The sequence below is a fragment of the Miscanthus floridulus genome, chromosome 3 (assembly GCF_019320115.1).
Source record: "Miscanthus floridulus cultivar M001 chromosome 3, ASM1932011v1, whole genome shotgun sequence".
Taxonomy (NCBI): domain Eukaryota; kingdom Viridiplantae; phylum Streptophyta; class Magnoliopsida; order Poales; family Poaceae; genus Miscanthus; species Miscanthus floridulus.
In genome coordinates, this window is record NC_089582.1 from 43184456 (window position 1) to 43204157 (window position 19702).

At 43.5% G+C, this 19702-nt stretch overlaps 1 protein-coding gene and 1 pseudogene across 1 annotated transcript; both read left to right on the plus strand.

Moving 5' to 3' along the window:
* Nucleotides 1-9309: 9309 nt before the first annotated feature.
* On the plus strand, nucleotides 9310-13018 carry LOC136545575 (putative disease resistance protein RGA3). Its single transcript, XM_066537581.1, has one exon. It carries the CDS (start codon nucleotides 9453-9455, stop codon nucleotides 10962-10964), a length of 1512 nt encoding a protein of 503 aa, XP_066393678.1. The 5' UTR covers nucleotides 9310-9452; the 3' UTR covers nucleotides 10965-13018.
* A 3017-nt stretch (nucleotides 13019-16035) lies between these two features.
* On the plus strand, nucleotides 16036-19476 carry LOC136543627 (putative disease resistance protein RGA3; annotated as a pseudogene).
* The last annotated feature ends 226 nt before the right edge of the window (nucleotides 19477-19702 follow it).

The window sequence follows — 19702 nt, forward strand, 5'->3', positions numbered from 1 at the left end:
TCCTCTTGTCTTCTTTGAGAGAACAAGGGTAAGTGATTTTGTGTCGTTACTTTAGCTTGATTGTGTTTGTGTTAACCGCAAGTGTGTTTAGGGTCATTCCTCCAGCAATGGCATCGAAGACCAGAGGCCCTTCTGGCATCATTCATCCTTGACCTGCTCTAGTATTGGGGCCAGTGAGTCCTCGTCCCATGTCCCTTGCTATCAAGCGGCAAGGGATATGGAGCTTCGTGCTTGAAAGGGACAAGGCTCGCCGGTTGCACTCAAGCTCTGTCTATGAGGTGGCCCAACTGAAGGTCCACGTGGATTATCTTCAGGCGGCCCTCCAAGTGGTAGAGGAAGAGGTCATCGAGACATGGTTAGTAGCGACCGCCGCGAGGGTGCGAGCGTATGGGGAGCTTCTTGCTACCACAAATTCTTAGTCGCTAGGTTTTTGTTCTTGGGTTTTGATAGGGCTCTATGGATCATAGTACTGGAGTAGCAGCTTTCGATGTCCCACCATGAGGTGGGGGAGGCCTACCTCTAGGAAGGCCCTTCGGGTGGGAACCACCAGCATGGCGCGACCTTTGGATCCCGGTGGGGGTCTAGCTTCAATGGGTGATTCAGCTATGCTATGGAGGCAGCTGCAGCGACCATTAAGACGAGGGTAGTCTTCACAGACGTAGCTAGGGTTCCTAAGTGGCACCAGATGTTCCTGGCCCACCGGCCCGTGTGCCTCATCGGTGGGCGTGGTTGTCACATTTTTAATTATCTTACGTCATTTTTACATGACTTTTGTCTTTGCCTAGCACTAGTGGGCTTGCGTTCTCGGACAGTGGATTAGTTATTTGCGGCGTGTGGGCGTGGCTTTAGGGCTGCGTGTGGAGCTATATCCCTATAGCATTGTGGGTCACGAGAGTGAGCATTGGTGGGGAGACTTTCACAAACTCCCCCCACGGGTCATGTTGCTTTGACCTCTCATGAGGAGTGGGTCAGGACGTCTGGGAGGTGAAGTGTCTCTGAGAGAAAACATGTGGGTTTTACGCTCTTAGCCCCATTCTGTGCTACATTTTAGCCAATGAGGCCCGTGGTGATGTCTACGTGTGTATGCGAATGCGGTTGAATAACAAAGAGAGGGATAGGATTGACATCACTGGTGTTTGTTCAGGGGGCGAACGTCCGCCCCGCTGTTGTTGCTCGCGGCAAGGTGAGCCCTCGAATGCTCGCTTGTGGTGGAGTTGTCATTGCTCCCACGCTTCAGGCTAGCGAGGGCGCTTATTAGTTACTTGGGGCGGTCATAGTCAGCACAGGTCATCCTCTCGAGCTGTCTTGAGCTCAATCTTGCTGGCTCGATGTCCTCGGTGGGCTTGCGAGACCCTTGGGATGATCCCTTCATGTCTGTCCTATTGTGGTTCTCATCTAGGAAGACTCGTGTGCTTAGATGCTTGGATCTTCCTAGTGTGATGATGCCATGGTTGTCGCATTCCCTCCTCTGGTTGTGGCGGTCACCCTCAATAGAGCGCTTGCGTGATTTGCCCTGATGAAAGCTGTTCCTGAGCGCAACATGATTTGATCCACTCACCATGGTGCGTGGTGCGCTCAGAGGATCCGCCTCTTTGAGTGCACTGGCCTTCGGATAACAGCTGATAGTTTGAGGAGACTTGTCGTATGCCTGGACTATCATGTGGGGTTGGGTCCTAGTTCTAGGCTTGACCCCGCATGGTGTGGCTCCGACCAGCCACCAGATCACTTGCGTCAACGCCGCGCAACGGCGGGTAGTTCCATCGCTGGCACGTAGCGTGGTTTGTTGTGTTTCGATGATGGTAGAGATGCTGTCCGGGGCATGATTCTACTATGGGATCCAGCTTTCCCACGCAACAAGTCTGGTCTAGGTAGGAGCCGATGATGGGCATCGACTCATTAGTTCAGGCGATCTCATGGTCCCCTAGAAGGATGCGGCCACTGCGTGCCATTCCTTAGGTGAGGTCGCCGTGAGCCATGGCAATCTGGCTTCTTGGGTGGAAGTCTTGGCCCTAGCCAGTGATGAGAGAGGGCACTGGATCCCTTATGTAGGTGCACTTCAGGATGCAGCCCTCGAGGATAGTTGTTGACGGTCACTAACATCAATTATAAACCATCAACATAACCTGCATATATACTTAATCCTATCACCAAACATAGGTATAGGGGGTCTAAACTAATAAATTCCTTGAGTTTTGGTGAATCTGTGTTTTCAGCAGGGTTTATCCAGAAAACTACCAAGGGGGACCTATTCGTCAAAGGAAATCACGTAATTCTACAGCGAAACTTGTGGGTAGCAAATGCTTGATCTAAGTCTAGGTAATTGATGGATATGATATAAGATGGTCTGAGCTGTTGTTTATCTTGTTCCAAGTGACACTAAAGTTCTAGAGATTTAACTTTTGAAAAACACAAGAATGCTACATGATGAGTTCCTATATGACAAAGCTTGAATTCCCACCAGAGCCATACATTTTATTTAGGCTAGGAAAACTTCCACATATATGTTGCATGCTTTTGCATTGAGTTTTGTCAAGCTTTGTTGACCCTTATGAGAGGTTTATCATGCTCTTAAAATCAAGATCACGTACACACCACATATACCTGCTGCTCCTACACTAGGAGTACGCAAAACATGCCTTCCATCTAGATCCACCAAAAAAATGTTCTACTCCTACATTGGGGGTGAACACCAAAAACATGTTTGTTAGGTTTTCCATCCACCAAATAAATGCTCCAAGTTCTTGTTGCTATCTCTCAAACATTTTGTTGTAGAAAAGAGACATGGGGCTATGCAAAAGTTATTCATAAAAGAAGAAGAAAAAAGAGTTGAGAAAAATGGACAAGTGTGCGAGATATTTAAAACAATGGGTACCTAGATGCCGCCTGAAAAAAAGAGAGATGAATAAGATAGCCCCTGTTCTCTCGCAAAAATATTTCCAAGTTTCAAAAGAGAGCTAAGTTTCCAAGGAGCAAAGTAGAATTAGGTTGGCCACCATATATCCACACACATACACATCTCAATTTGATTGTATGACTCAACTATCTTTGGATCCGAGGTTTGACATTACAATATATGCATTGCAAGTGTGCTCTAGCTTGCTCCCTACCTATGAACTCCACATAAGCCTTAGTGGTAGGAAGAGAAAATGACATAACATCTTTATTGCCTTGGTGAGGATCCACAAATACCACCTATATTGAGAGACTTGAGAGTGTCATACAATGCAATCTCTAAGTTTTATTTTAAAAACTTATAAAAACTCTAGAACAATGGTGGAACAAAGAGCTTAAGACATAGTGCTTGACTTGATCGTTCTGTCTTTCAATTGCTCAAGATCTAAGTGAAGGCTAAGAAGCCCCATGGTTGAAGGTAATATGGATAAGTTTGAAAGTCATATCAGTTTATCCGGAGGAGAATTTTTTATTGAACCCATGTGTACTTTTGAGGCGTGAAAGCATTGTAGCAACTCCTGATCCATTGCTGAGTTTAGCTTTGCTCAGGGACTAGCAAAGGTTAAGCTTGGGGGAGCTTGTTGATGGTCACTAACATCAATTATAAACCATCAACATAACATGCATATACTTAATCCTATCACCAAACATAGGTATAGAGGTCTAAACTAATAAATTCCATGAGTTTTCGTGAAACTATGTTTTTAGTAGGGTTTATCTAGAAAACCACCAAGGGGGACCTATTCGACAAAGGAAATTGCGTAATTCCACAGCGAAACTGACATGGGAAGACTCTAGAAGACTCCAGGAGGCTCTCCACCGAAGTGGAGCCCCAGACACTAACATGTTGGGCTAGCCAGCCCCACATGCAGGCCACCTAGCCCCTGGGGTCCACTAGTCAGCCCCTCATTGCTAAGTCGATTCCCCATTGCCTCCTAGGTTGCATCTATGTCATCCTTTAAGTCAGTTTGATCCAAGGGCTCACGATGGACGCTCTAGCCTATATAAACAGCCATGTACCCCCTCCCTTAGCAAATCTTAAAACCCTAATTCATATTCTCCTTGTCAGGTGAGAGCCAGCTATCAAGAGAAGATTAGTCCTCCATAGGATTTAGTCTTATAAATAGAAATAGTGCGATAAAGAGTTAGGGAAGAGTTTGGAGGAGGTGCCGGCCTGTCGGTGCTCTCTCTACGGCTTGTACCTTGGCAGATCTAAGTTCTATCTAAGCTTGCCTCTGAGATTTCTTTGGTAAACAACTTCTGATTCAAGTAAGCTTCTTGTTTATATTGTTCATCAGATTTGTGACTCTTTTGAGTGCTTTGTTCTCTTCCTAGGGGGAGTAAAGTATTAATTAAGTGTAAGTGTGGTGCTTAGACTTAGGTTAATCATAGATGCATCCTACATTCCGGATAAGTGGTAGCTTGCGAGGGTGACTCTTATAGCCTCATTGAATCCTCTATAGTCCACCTCCCATTTGTAAGGGCATGTAGGACACGATTGCGAAGGAAAGCATCCTCTACTAGTGTCTTTCCCTATTAATGTCCCTAGTTGAATAGTAGAAGACATAGCTTACCCAAGTCAAAATTAGAGAACCTTAGTTATCCTCTCTACGCTCCTATTTATCCTAACCTTGTTGCTACCCTTAGTTAAGTTAGACCATAGTTAGTCTCACACGTTTCCCTGTGGATATGATACTTGGAATACTTCCGGGTGAAAGCTATAGCGGTATCCATACGCTTGTAGATTTATCTGTGTGCGTTAAAATATACCAACAGTAGTTCCGAGAGTGTGTCCGCCATGGTCCATGGAATTTAGACCTTCGAGACGGAGGCCTAGGTAACAACTAGGGGCGGACACGGGCGTTGGCCCTTTGGTGTGGTTAACCTCATGGTTCCCCAAAAGGATGTGGCCGGTTGAGGCCATTCCCTGGGTGAGTTTGTTGTGAGCCGTGGACCTCCGGTTTCCCAAATGGGAGGCTTGGCCGCAGCCGACAGTGAATGAGGGTACTGGCCCCTCTGGGTAGGTGAACTCTAGGATGCTGCCATCGAAGGCAGTTTCGAGAGTGTGTCCGCTATGGGCTACATGTTCTCGGTCTCTATGGTAGAGGTTTCGGTCGTAGCTGCGGGCGGTCGCGGGTGCTGGCTTTTTAATGCAAGTGAACTCATAGTTTTTGCAGTAGATGTGGCCACCGAGGGCCATTCCACCAGTGAGTCCACCGGCAGTGCAAGGAGCCATCACTTCCTTCTCAACAAACGAGAGTGTGTGATTGTCCCCTACCTGGCGCGCCAACTGTTGGTGTTTTATAAACTAGACTAGTGAACTTATACGATTGCCGTGCTACTCTAGGAAGACGATGGTAGCATCTAATAGACATGAGGATTTATACTGGTTTAGGCTGGAGCCCTACGTCCAGTCTCAAAGATGATCGAGTGTGTGTTCCTCGCTTGAATCCTCTAAATTTCTTACAATGGGGTGCAAGAAAGATGGAAGAGATGGAAGAACTTATGCTAGGTGAAGGGCTACCCGAAGAGAAGCTCTAGGAGCCCTACTACAATGGTGAATGAATGGAATGGTAAAGGATGTCAATCGTCCAAGATGGGTGCCTTGGCTGCCCTTATATAGAGTTTGGGGCTAGGACTTATACAAAGAGGAGGTTCTCCCAACCAAAGGGTCGAGAGCCTGAGCGAAGACCTAGCTAACTTGGCTTGCAAGCTACGCCGTCTTCTGGTGCATGTTCGGTCATAGCTATCATCACGGTCTTCTGGCCATGTTGCGGCAGGATGTGATGTGGCACTACTGTGCTAGCTGTGGCGGCATTATAGCCTCGATGGCGGTTCGTCAATTGTCATGTGCAACGCGGTGTCCATCGTGGCCTTCATCATCGTCTCCTAGTTCCTAGGGGTGTCGTACCCAAAGTAAGTAGCCGCCCTGGGTCGTCGTTCGCTTGGTCGCTTTGCGGGTCTGAGGGCCATGACCCCAATCATCTGGGTTAGGGCGCTCTGCCGGTCTAGATGGCCTTTTTGTCGAGCCCCTTGTTGTGGATCCCCATTCCGTAGTCAATGGGATCATACAAGCGTCTAGTCGGTCCGTATTTGGATGGTGGGTGTCGCAATCGTTGCCATCGTGGTGCGGTGTTGTCTCGTCGATGCGGCATGGCATAGGGATGGTGTCTGACTAGCCGAGGTGACTGTCGTCCCCTCGGTCCTTGTAGGGTCAGTGCAACATGCTTGCTCTTGTTAGAGCAGGCGCGCCAAGCTACGCTCGACCTCCCCCCATCCCTCCTGGGGGTCATGACGGGGAGAGGTCGTGCATCTTGCGAACGTTGTGTGCTAAGGCAGATGGAAGGGGTCGGAGATGACCCTGGCCATGGTGTCTTGCACGCTTTGCTCGGCTTTCGCTGGGCCTCATTCATTCGGGCCTTTGTTAGCCATTGTGTTGCAGGCCATGCAGCCTACTAACTAATCGATACCCTGAGATACCCCAGGGTTATAACCCCGACAGTCATAGAGAGTACGCTCTTAAGTACAATAACAGCATAAGCCATTATTTGAAACATACGCCATATCGCTTAAGGTAAGTCATAAGCTTGAAGTGGGGTCTCGAACAGGGGTAGCTGTGGTAACCTCAACAGAATTTTAATACTTATTATACCTTATGGTAATAGATTTTTTACTTGAAAGTATTCTTAAAGGGCCAGAAAAATATAGCCAGCAGTAGCCTTCCACACTTCTCAAGATGATTGAATTTTCTTATTAAGGAACTATATTTGCAGTTATGGTTATACTATGAATATAGACATGTCAAACATTTTAGTTAAAATACATAAATATATCTAAAGTTACAATCTATATAAATTATATGTTATGGTTACTAATATGGTTTTAAATAATTTGTTATTAACATTAGTATATGAGTTATTAGAAAAATATTTTTTATGTGATGAATCATAACATGTGTATTTTATTACACATGGATTTTGGCACGACGCGTATATTTTATTTAATCAAATCTTACTGTATTAATATTGATAGATGGGGTAACGTAGAAACATATATATGCTCTATTCTTTATGTAAACATTTTTTGTAATAGGATATGTTGATAAATTAGATGTAGATTTGAGGGGTATTTATTTTTTATAACAATGAGATGAAATTATCGATCATAATAAGAGGACGTCTGTAATTAAATGTAAATTTAGATCTACTTTAGATCATGTTTCTTAACGACATATGTTGGCAATATAAATTATAGTCATGAGTTAGTTTATATTGTTTTACACAATAGTAGAAGTGGATAATTATTTAGAAAATAGAATAGATCCAATTTCTATTATTATTATTATTATTATTATTATTATTATTATTATTATTATTATTATTATTATTATTATTATTATTATTATTATTATTATTATTATTATTATTATCAATGGAGATTAGGTTATACCTATAATTGATGGTAAGATGTTTCTAATTTTTAGGATCTATCTTTTGGTTTTTCATCAAGTCTTGTGAGGATTAACATGTAGGTTCTAGTGGGGACCTCTAGTTAGAATTTCTAGTATTTATATTTTTTCTAGTAAGATATGTATTTAGTTGAAATCTAGTATTAAGATATATAAACTCTTGATACAACCCTTTTTGGACTTTGTAAATCTATAGGTTATCTTTTAACTTTTAATCAAGTCGCTGCAATTTTTTCACATGCTAATTAGAACTTCTAGTATTCTTTATCTTTTATTCGAAAATAGTTTTTTATTAAAATGAGTCTAGGTACTATTAGTATTGTTTTCCAAATAAGTTGAAACTTGCTTGTACTCAGACACTAAACATGTTGAATTTGTTATATAATAGGATTATATGCGTATAGTATTATTTATATACTGTAAAGTGTATAAAATTAAATTAGTAATATTGATATGACATAATGTTTCATTGAAAATATATCAATATAAAGTGTTATTGCTATGTGGTTTGTTAAGTGAATATCTTTCCATGTTTCATAAGTTGTTAAAATAAATATTTATCATAACGTATATATGTTTATTTGATATCCATGGTGGAACATAACATTATAGTTATTTTATTTTATGATTACAGAAGTCTCTAATTTACAAATATATATGTATCGTACTTTATGGATATTGATTTATTTTTTACAATAATACATATTACTATTTATGTGTAGATTTAGAGATTTTTTGTTTATTTTTTTATAACGGCTAAGGTACATACAAATATAAAGGTAATATCTTATATTATTTCACAACAGTATGGAAGGTCAAATGTAAACATAGAATACTACTTTGGATTATCTTTCATAATGATAAAGGTGGATAATTTATAAAATCGTTAGGAGGTATTTTAAATTATCTTTCATAATGGTTGGTGTGGATAATTTAGAAACGAAGTTTGAGGATTATTTCAAATTATCTTTGATAATAACAAAGCTGGGTAATTTAGACGCAATGCTAGGGTGTTTTTTAAAATTATGTTTCATAATACCCGAGACGTGTAATTTAGATGTAAATTTAGGGGTCTATTTTGAATTATTTTTTATTATGACAGATGTGGTTAATTTATATAAAACTATAGAGGGTTATTTTGAATTATCTTTCATAATAGCAGAGGTGGGTAATTTAGATGCAAAATTAGAGGGTTAGTTCTTCTATTTTTCGTAATGGCAGTGGTGGGTAATTTTTTAATAAGCTACAATAGATCCAATAGCTATTATAGGTGAACATGATTAGAGTCTACCAAATCAAATGTCAGATTTTCTGATTATTATGAGAATTTCTAGGATTTATCTTTTTTTTAGCACATCTGGTGAGAATTAACGTGGTGTCTCTGTTGGGGCCTCCAATTAGTAAAAGTAAGATTCTATACTAAAATTGTAGTTTTAGTTCGGTACAATTTATATAGACATAACCTACAATTTTTAGTTCCGAAAATAGAAAATACTTTAGACAAAACCAAAAACCCAACAAAACCTGAACTATGTTGGCATAAAAACAATAAACAATTTACAATTGTTTCTATAATTAGATAAAGACAAAAATTTGATATATTATAATACAAAGACAAATAATAACAATTTATTTATACTAGTTGGTTGTACAAGTATGTTGCTCGAAAAAATCTTAAAACCCAGGGACCTAAAATATAGGAGATACGTGACGTTTTTGACACGCTGAAAAGACACAAACCAGTCAGTCTACTTTGTGTTAGTCAAATAGACCAATTCAACGGTGGCAGCAACTTCTTTTGTCGGAGAAGAACGATTGCGACAGACATAATACTCTGTTCAACTCTTAACCTATCGTTGAATTGTATACACACGCGCAAAGAGAAGTGTACGCCATCTCTTCTCTCGATCTTGACTTGGAATTCTACACCAACTCATCAGGAATCATCGGGAAAATTTTCTAGGCTTCTAGCACGCGAGAATATGTCGATGTTCATCTCTTAGCTTCCAGTGAGGTTAACTTCCATTCCAATATGTCGATGTTCATCTCTGCAGTGTTGAGCGACCTTACCAGCAGAGCCATGTCTTTCCTGCTTGACAAGCTCTCGACGGCGGCGATTGCGGCGGCAACGTCGGAGGAGACTCTGAGCAGCCTTGAGAGGCTTCTCCTTCGGGTCCACGTCATCGTAGAGGAGGCAGAGCAGCGGCACGTCACGAACCAGGCCATGCTCCGGCAACTCAACCAGATGAGGAAGGAGATGTACAGAGGGCACCATACGCTCGACAACATCTTCAAATGCAAAGATCAAAGCCAAGCTGTGATGATGCTTCCGTCCTCCTCCACGCCATCCAGGTCGTTCAATCCTGCAAAGCGTCGCCGTCTCAGCAGCGGCAGCGGCTTGAGAGAACAAGAGCGTCTCCGTGAAGTTCTTGTCGGCCTAGAGACCGTCATCAGAGATGCAAGCGAGCTCGTTGTGTTCTTGAGTGGATGTCCTCGCCGGTGCCGCCAGCCGTACAGCACGTACCTGATTCTGGACAAGTGCATGTTCGGTCGCCAGATGGAGATGGAGAGGATCATGGACTTTCTGCTGCAAGAAGAGGTTCCCATCGATGGAAACCCACCGGGTGTCCTGCCCATCGTTGGGCCAGGCAAAGTAGGGAAGAGCACCCTGATTGAGCACGCCTGCTACGACGACAGAGTGCGTGACCACTTCTCTCAGATCATGTGTTTCAGTCAGAATAGTATAACAGATGACAGGACAGTGGCAACTCTGAGTGACTGTGATGTAATCAAGCATCGTAGCGGCGCCAATGGCGAAGAAAGGGTATTGGTGATAATCCAACTAACCGGCGACATCGATGAAGCTGTGTGGAGGAAATTTTACTCTGACTGCAAACGTCATGTTGCAATCGGAAGTAAAATCATCGTCGCTAGCCGATCGGACAAAATTGCGAGGCTTGGAACAACGCAGCCGCTGAAAGTACAGTTCTTCGTGCCAGAAGTGTACTGGTACTTCTTCAAGGTGCGTACCTTTGGCAGCACGGACACTCGAGACCATCCGAAACTTGTGTCAATAGCCATGGACCTGGCGCAGGAGATGAACGGGTGTTTCTTTGGTGCAACCGTTTTCAGCGGCCTTCTGAAAGCCAATTTCGATGCCCATTTCTGGAGCACGGCTCTTGCCATTGTCAAAGATTTCAAGCGGGTGAATCTCTTGCACTTTGGAGACAAGTGCGCTGATCTCTGGCAAGCTTTGGAGCCGGTATTCCTCCGGAGAGTAAACAAAACGTCTTCTGAATATTTGGTGATTGTTCATGACTATGAAACAGGTTTTGTTCAGGACTCGGCTCAAAGTGAAGGGCCCCAGATGAGTATTCGAGATCTCTTGTTTGGTAGTAGTAACTTTAGACCTCGTGGGAGGTTCGGTGTTCTTGCGTGGAGGTCACATATACCACCTCACTACCGCTACATGATGAACTGTGAGGTGCGGAGGCCAGGGCGAGTGGTCTCCACGAAGAAGCCAATTGAACAGATTGCGAGCTGATCATCTCGTTGTTCTATCTCAAAGTGATCTGTTGTCATCTCACATGACTTCGATTTAGTAGAGAGACCTACTTCTCAATTCCCTCTATTTTTCACACTATGCATGTGTATTTGAGAACACCACACTATAATATACTTACTTTCAAAAACTTAATGCTCAGAAAAGAAGTAACGTTAAAATTGATAGAAGTAGAGAGCTAGACAAAGTGAATGATGTAAATGATTGTTTGTATTTCAATTGAATAGTGTTTACATATACAAGTCTCAGACAGAGAGGGAAAGTCTATGGACAAAACCCAAGTTGTCATGACCCGATCGTTGTTGATGGTCACTAAACACCATGTTTGACCATCAACATTCCACTAAAGTGAAGGTAAATCAACATCTCAAGTGGCAATTCATGTTCAACATCTCAAGTTTTGTACTTGGAAATATTTGAATATAGGAAAATTTGGTCAAAATTTAACAAACTCAAAGCCAGGAGACAAGTGGACGTGACAGGAGGGACAGGACCCACTTGGTGGGGTCGGCCGACCCTAACTGGCATTGCCCAACACCCCCCTGCTACGTCACTGATCCATGCCAATGGGACAAAACATACCTTGGAGCATCATCAACCGTTGATGCAACGTTGGTTGCATCCAAGGGCCTTGGTGGAGCTTCACATTGATTCAAGGGGCCATCATACACCAAAGAGCTCCACCGACTTCCAACCGTCATTGGGCAACTTGAAGGACCGAAAATGACGACTAAAGAGGAGGTGAATGGGAGCCTCAAATTTCTCTCGAAATATTTGGCCGCTGTTCCAAAATCACCACCAAACACATGAGACAAACACCGTGATGTCCACGACCCAAATGAGTAGGTGAATATTCCTAAGAACACAGCGGGACACCACAAAGCAATCCGAGCAAGAGCACACATCGAATCGAGATCCAAAAATGGTATACCTAACTCCTATAGAGAAGAAGCGGGTTTCTGAATATAAAATACCAAGTCAACCGGTGATGAGAGTATTTAGATAGATGCCTCGAATGGTAGAAAGCCAACGCAAAAATCGGAACTCGAATTGGAGCACAAACGCGGAAGATACGAGAGAAACAAGAAAATCAACCGGAAATTCGAGCAGCAAATCCAGAAAGAAAAAAGAGCGAACTCAGGGGCACCCGACAGCTGGGGACGGAGCACCGCTCGGTCTGAGGCGGTGTACACCGCACCCTCCGGTGCCAGGAGGGCGCACGGCGGTGGCCACGCTCGGTCTGGGAGTGCACGGACAGGGGGCGCTCCTGCTCGCGGGGCCCAACCAGCAGAGAGACGAAACGAACCAGAAGACAAGAGAGAGAGGGATCGAGCCGCGCGCCGCCGGGTCTGCTCGGCGACGGGATGCTCAACGCCGGTGCTGGGCACCCTGCGCTGGAGCGCTACTGCTGCTGCTGTGCTCGGCTCCTGCTTCAGAACAGACGCACGGCCACCTGAGCCTGGAGCGATGTGGCTGCAAGGGAAACGAAGGGGGCTGCACCGTTCGTTCCCATTGGTGGCACACAGAGAAGAAGACGGCCACAGAAACTCACCGCAAACGCTGCTCAGTTGAGCACGCACAGCACCAGAAAGCCGGCGTTGGTAGCGCTGCCGCAGGGCTTGACTGAGACTGCTCCTGCGCTCACGAACAGAGAGAAGAAGACTGACGCAAGAACAGCAGGGAAGAGCGACCAAGAAATCCAATCAAAACTCCGTGATTCGACCCCAAAATTTGCACAGATTAAATTCAACTAGTAACGAACCAATCCCCAAAAGATCATCGCCTGAAATTGATTCAAACTCTGGGGCTGTACAATTTGGGCCAAGAACGAGAGAGGGGAAGAACGAACAGAGAACTGCACAAAGCAAACCGAGAAATAAAAAATTCACAGAGAATCCCGGAGGACGAGTGGAGGATTTGGGCCTCCTTTCCGCACTCGAATCTCAGGTTTGATTACATATATTTGAAATTTGTGGACCTTAAGAATAAACTCTAGGAGGAGACTAAAACGAGGAAAAAGAAAAATGCTCAAGAGGTAAGAAGGTTTGCATCTCTTATTTATGAATCTATTACACATTTTCTATTTGCTCCTGGATATTTTAAAGTGAACCAACTAGCCTGAGGATATTATGGTCCAACCTGATTTAGCACAGATTTATTTCGCCTCGACGCAACCTCTGTGATCCCGCCACGTGCCGCCCCGTTCCTCCTTGGAACCTCTGCTCAGGTTTTGAGGCCCAAACCCGGAAATCGTTCGTTTATCCGATGATTTTGAGGCCCAAACCATCAAACCGTCCGCGAGTAGCATACTCCATAGGCGTCCCCCGTGACTCGACGCGTGTCACCTCCATCCTCGATCGACCAGGCGCCAAGTCTTCTAGAGCCTCGCTCAACTTGTACGTCCACCATCTTGACTCGGTCAACACGGTCACTCCTCCATGTATACTTGCGCTTGTCGATGTCCCTAGATGTCAGCCACCGCGGCTGGTCACCCAGCCTCCTGGTCCCTCAGTCCAAGCCTCATGTTCGTCCTTCACCGCTCCCGGTCCATCGGCACGGCACGTCCCTACTTGACCTTCACCTCATCATCGACCATCGCCTCCAAGCTCCACACCTGCGCACCACAAGCCAAGAGACATGTTGCACGACCCAACTCATGTCATGGTTTGTTCACAAACTCAACCTAAGACACGAATTACGTTGATAATCACTCATCACAAATCTGAACCACAAGGGCACATATTAACCTTGTGTTCGCACAACTGCCAACCGCCTCTAGGAGCTACCTTGCACCATAGGATGGAGAGGCGGTGCATCCTAGGGTCGGTCGACGCCAAGGGACGTTGCCTGATCCCACCAGGGTGCCACCGACCTCCCTCCATGTCCTATAAGTACCCCCCCTAATCCTACACACTATAAATAGGTGTGTTGAGCTAAGGGTCGGGCATCACTATCTCACTATCACTCCACTGAAGATCACTCAAGCTCAAGAGAGGAAGCTTTAGTAGTGTTGTCCAATTCATAGTAGCTAGGCTAGTAGTGGGAGATAGAGTTAGAGCAAAATCTCTGGTCGGAGTTTGGAAGAGTCTTCCAGGTCTGGTATAGCTCTTTTGTACCTTTCCTCTTTTGTATACTTACCTTATTTGGAATATACTTTTACTTTGCTCAAGTACTTCATTCAAGCTTACTTAGCTAAGTGTGTTTGGAGCTTTGTTCTAAGCTTAGTAGATTAGTTAACTACCTCGTTTACACTACTACAGAATGAGCTATCACCGTCGGTTATATATGTAATAACTGGCGGTAATAATATTTCACCGATGGATAGAGGAACGATGGGGCGTGGAATGCAATCAAACTGACGGAGAAAACATCTATCACCAATAGGTCACGTTGGATCAGGCAGTGACGTTCAGGTTTTTTCTGACGCTGTATTATGCGTTGAGCCACCTATGATAGCCGTTATGGCCACTCAACCTTAAAACAACATTTGGTGAAACCGGCGGTCCACATTCTATGCTGACTGTTGAGTAATGACCCAATTACCAATACCCTTTCATCACCATTACTTCCTCTAGGGAGAAGCCAAAGAGGCTAACATAGTGCCCTACATATTCTTCATGCCCACTGCTCTATGAAACCACCCTTCTTCCTTTTTCACCCCCTTCTTCATCCAACTTCAAGCATGTCGGTGGAGAGCAATTTGAAGCTTCCGAGCAACGACTCGTCCACCAATGAGTTTGAGGTCCAGCAATGCTCCTCGAGCAACAATGACTTGAGCAACTATAGTTTTCCTTATCATCAGAGTTCTCCCTAGACCTCCAAGGAGGGCGAGGATGCCTTCGGGTCGTCGAAGTGGTCGGAAGACGAAGACGACGCTGACCCTGATGACGACGGCGGCGACGACGACGACGACGATGGCGGCTCCAACGGTGGCTCTGATGGCGGTGCCGAGGCCAACGAGGAGTAAATCAATTATGACAATGAGCCTCTATGCAAGCGGTCGACAGAAGGATGATCATACCTCTGACAACAAGGATTTTACTAAGATTAAGTATTGTAGATTTAGTAGGTTTATTTGGTTAAGTCTTAAAAGTATCAGGCCGTGTACAATAATGCACTGGATCTTTTTTAATGAATGACTAATGAAAAATTAATTTGATTGTTTCCTACAATTTTAATTAATGTTTCCTATAATAATGTACTCACAGTATGTTTTATTTAGATTGCGGATACAGATGTGTTAGCACTACAATGTTTCGCTTAATACGGACACTGTTCAACTTATCCTAGGCCATGATTTTGCCCTGTCGATACATCCCGACCGTCTGTTTCGAAGAAACCTAGAATCGCCTGGCCTGTACCCAACTCTGGTCTCAGCCCCTGTTAGCACCTCGGCGACGGTTCCTCCCACAAGAAAACGCCACTACGAAGAAAGAAAGAGAAGAAGAAAGAGATCCATGCGTCACTACAGCTGCGGCTGCCCTAGCTCGCCCTAGTGGTGGCTCCATTGATTTGTGGTCATAAGATTCAATTAGATCGAAAGACGAGAAAAAGTGAAAAGAGAGAGAGAGAAAATGGTGAAAAAGAAAAAAAAACATGGTGCATGGCATCATATTATACGTCTACAACTAGTATATAAATACATACATATACAATCATGTAAAATAGATAGATTAATAATGCATAAAAATAAAAAGGCAAATAGGAAAATAGAAAAAATTAAGTAATAAAAGGAGAAAAATAAATAGAGAAAGTCCATGCGCTCGATCAAATTGGATCGGAGACGAGGCTTAGCGGGATCGGACTCCACACGCTGCGTGGTGGAGAGTGACCTCTCATTTGGACGTGCGGTCGTCCACCAAATTGGATTTTGGGCGATGATAAAGGAGTTATCGACGCGTTAACATGGTCAGCATGTGGCACCATGCTAAATTTATCGCTTCGTTGCCTGGCACGACAGCATTGTCTTCGCGCCAGATCCAGAAATACTTTTTATGGTAAGTTGTTTTTAAAAATATTGCTTAAAAAAGGTTAAAGGTTTTAAAAAACCGACATGGAGGCCAGGAAGAGGACCAAGGTCAAGACACTGCAGAACAACATGAGCCACGTGAGAGGGAAGGAGGTGAAGTTTGCCGTGTGATGAATGCCGGCGTGCACTATGGGCCTCATTGGTTTCATGTATAAGTCCTTCTCCAGGTCCCCGTAATGCAAGTTGGTCATGTTTATTAGATAAACCGGCGCAATTAATAAAGAACGAATTCCACTAAAAAAATTAATAAAGAACGAATGAACACATAATGGTCTCGTTCGCTGGTCTGAAACTTGGCTGAAACTGGCTGAAAACACTATTCCAGCTGAATTGTTGTGAGAGAAAAATATTATTCCACATGAAAAAAAAGCCAAATAAATCAAATATGGGGTAAGCCGAACAGGACCAATATACTTAAAAACAACGACAACAATACAACACGTATGTCAAGAACACTGAGGTGTCGTGGACCAAAACAAGGCTAGGTGCAGGAAGAAGTGCTATTGCAGAGCTTGGATAGATGCGTCATCGATCGGCCGGCCTAGGGACTATCGAAATTCAAGATACATTGAGTCCAAATCTTTGGAAATCAAAGCTCAAGCCGGCAAAATCCTGATTGATGGAGATCAGTTTATGTCACTCCCCTAACCCTAAATTAGAGTTTGTTGGCTACACATCAATCCACCCTAATCCACATGCCCACCTAAATTAAAGTGGATTTTTTTTTTTGCAAATAAATTAAAGTGGATTGATATGCAGTCATACAAGCTTTTATGGAGTTTACTCCATATGAATCTGAGCTATATGAAACACACTATTAATATTACGGATTGGCTTTGAAAACCTACAAGGAAGATTTAAGACAATAATAAATATCTACATGACCAATAAAAATAAATTAATATATTCTTCCAGCAATGTTTAAATATTTGTATTAACTCAAATAACAACAAAAAATATGTATTTACATGAGATCTTCAAGATTATAATGAATTCATGCTAAAAAATTACAACATAACATAAGATGCTTTTTAGAAAATAAATGCCTTATTTAAGATGAAAATAACAGACGATAAAATGAACAAAACTATTTCCACTAAATAATTTACAACATAAATACAAAGGCAAAAGTTACATTAAAATACTAGCAGCAACCCATGCTGTTTTAAGTAACAAAATCATAATGCCTTCGTATAGAAAGGTCATAGTTTGTATTTTTGCCTTTGGCTGCCAGTTCATTAAACTTCCAAGATTAATGAAAGTTATGGTTCCCGATTAGAAAATGAAAGAAGCAAACGATAGAAAAGACAGGGAACACTCCAATCTACTGACGGAAAAACCAAACTCTATTAAACACTTTGCATTCCTTTTTATATAACATTTTTGCTGGAAATTCTTTTTTGAAACAAAAACTAGGTAGGAGAGCTGCTGAATATGTTAAAAAAAAAAGATGAACAATAAAAGTAAAAACAGCTAAGAGCTAACAATTTAAAACAACTACACAAGGTATTTGGACTAAGACATCAACAAAGCCAAATTGACAAGAACTGCCCAAATTGACACACGTCATGCTCGTCCTCATCTAAAACATGTCGATTAGTTACTGCCAAATTGACACACGTCATGCTCGTCCTCGTCTAAAACATGCATGTCGATTAGTTCTATGCACGAACTACCTATGTCTTCTCTCTGTCAGTACTTCGATTTCTACGACAGCTCACTTCAAAACATTGGACTATGCCTCGCTCGGGTCGGGAATCATAACGCAAACATTCAGACAAGCCCATTTCTATCTTTAGTTCCAGGGGTGAGGAGGTGCGGTTTTCAACATGGCCATGTTCTTGTCTTCAATTTTGAGTGAACTTACCAGTAGATCCATATCGTTCCTGATGGACAAATGCTCTATGCAGCTGGCCTCGCCGCCGACAGTAGAGGAGACGCTGAGCAACCTACAGAGGCTTCTCCTCCGGGTTTATGTCATCGTCGAGGAGGCAGATGAGCGGCACATCAGTAGCCAGGCCATGCTGCGGCAGTTGGGCCAGCTAAGGAAGGAGATGTACAGAGGGTATCACCAGTGGCGGAGCCAGGATTTATACTCAGGGGGGGCTGGCCGTCAGGAATTATACTTAGGGGGGGGCCGGCTCGGTCTTTTTCATTGCGATAATTTTATTATCTAGTTGTGTTTTGTATGATTATATTATCTAGAAGATATTAATAGGTATATATGACATGAATTTTATACAGATGCCGATCAGCCCATGAGGAGAACCGAGTGAGCCGATGCATTTCCAGTCCTGCCAAACGCATCCGTTTCAGCAGCGACAGCAACTCAAGCGAACAGGAGCAGATCAAGCAAGTTGTTGGCTGCCTAGAGGACGCCATTAGAGATATGAGTGAGTTCGTTGTGTTCCTGAGTGGATGTCGTCGTCGGTGCCGCCAGCCCTACAGCATGTACCTGATTGTGGACCATTGCATGTTCGGTCGACAAATGGAGATGACGAGAATCATGGAATTCCTGTTGCAAGAAGAGGTTCCCATCGATGGAAACCCAGGTGTCCTGCCCATCGTTGCGCCGGGAAAACTAGGGAAGAGCACCCTAATTGAGCACGCTTGCAACAACGAAAGAGTGCGTAACCGCTTCTCTCAAAACATTTGTTTCAGACAATGTGATACAAGAGATGAGAGGACAGTGGCAAGTCTAAGTGATTGTGATGTAATCAAGCATCGTAGTCGTGCCATCGTGCCATGGGAGAAGAAAGGATATTGGTGATAATTGAACTTATTGGTGACATGGATGAAGATGTATGGAGGAAATTTTACTCTGATTGCAAACATCATGTTGCAGGTGGAAGTAAAATTATTGTGGCTAGCCGATCGGACAAGATTGCAAGGTTTGGAACAACGCAACCGCTGGAAATAAAATTCCTCACGCCAGAAGAGTACTGGTACTTCTTCAAGGTGCGTATGTTTGGTAGCACAGACCCAGAGGGCCACCCGAAACTGGAGTCAATAGCCATGGACTTGGCGAGGGAGACGAATGGGAAATTATTCACTGTAAGCGTTTTGAGCAGCCTACTGAGAGCCAATTTCGATGCCCATTTCTGGAGCATGGCTCTTGCAAGAATCAGAAAGTTCAAGCGGATAAATCCCTTGCTCTACGGAGAGAAACACGTTGATTTCTGGCAGGGTTTGGAGCCCATAAATGTCCCAAGAGTAAACAAGACATCTTCTGAATATTTGGTGATTCTTCATGGCTATGAAACAGGTTTTGTTCAGGACACGGCTCAAAATGAACCCCCCCAGATCAGTATTCGAGATGTCTTGTTTGGTAGTAACAGCGTTATACCTTGTGGGAGGTTTGAAGTAGTTGTATGGAGATCACACATACCACCTCACTACAGCTACATGTGGGACTGTGAGGTGCGGAGGCCACAGGGAATGGTCTCCAGGAGGAAGAGAATTTAACAGATTCAGAGCTAATCATCTTATTGTTGTCTCTCATGACTTCGATTTGGAGGTAGAACAAAATAAGATGTACTCTCCGTTTTTCTTTCCTGTTTTCCATTTCGGTTTCTGTGGTGTCTAAAATAGTGTGCTTGTGCCAACCGATGCTATTTACAAATCAAACAATAATAATGATTTTCACATAACTATTTTGTTAAGCAGTTAATGTATTTTGTCAGAAAAATTA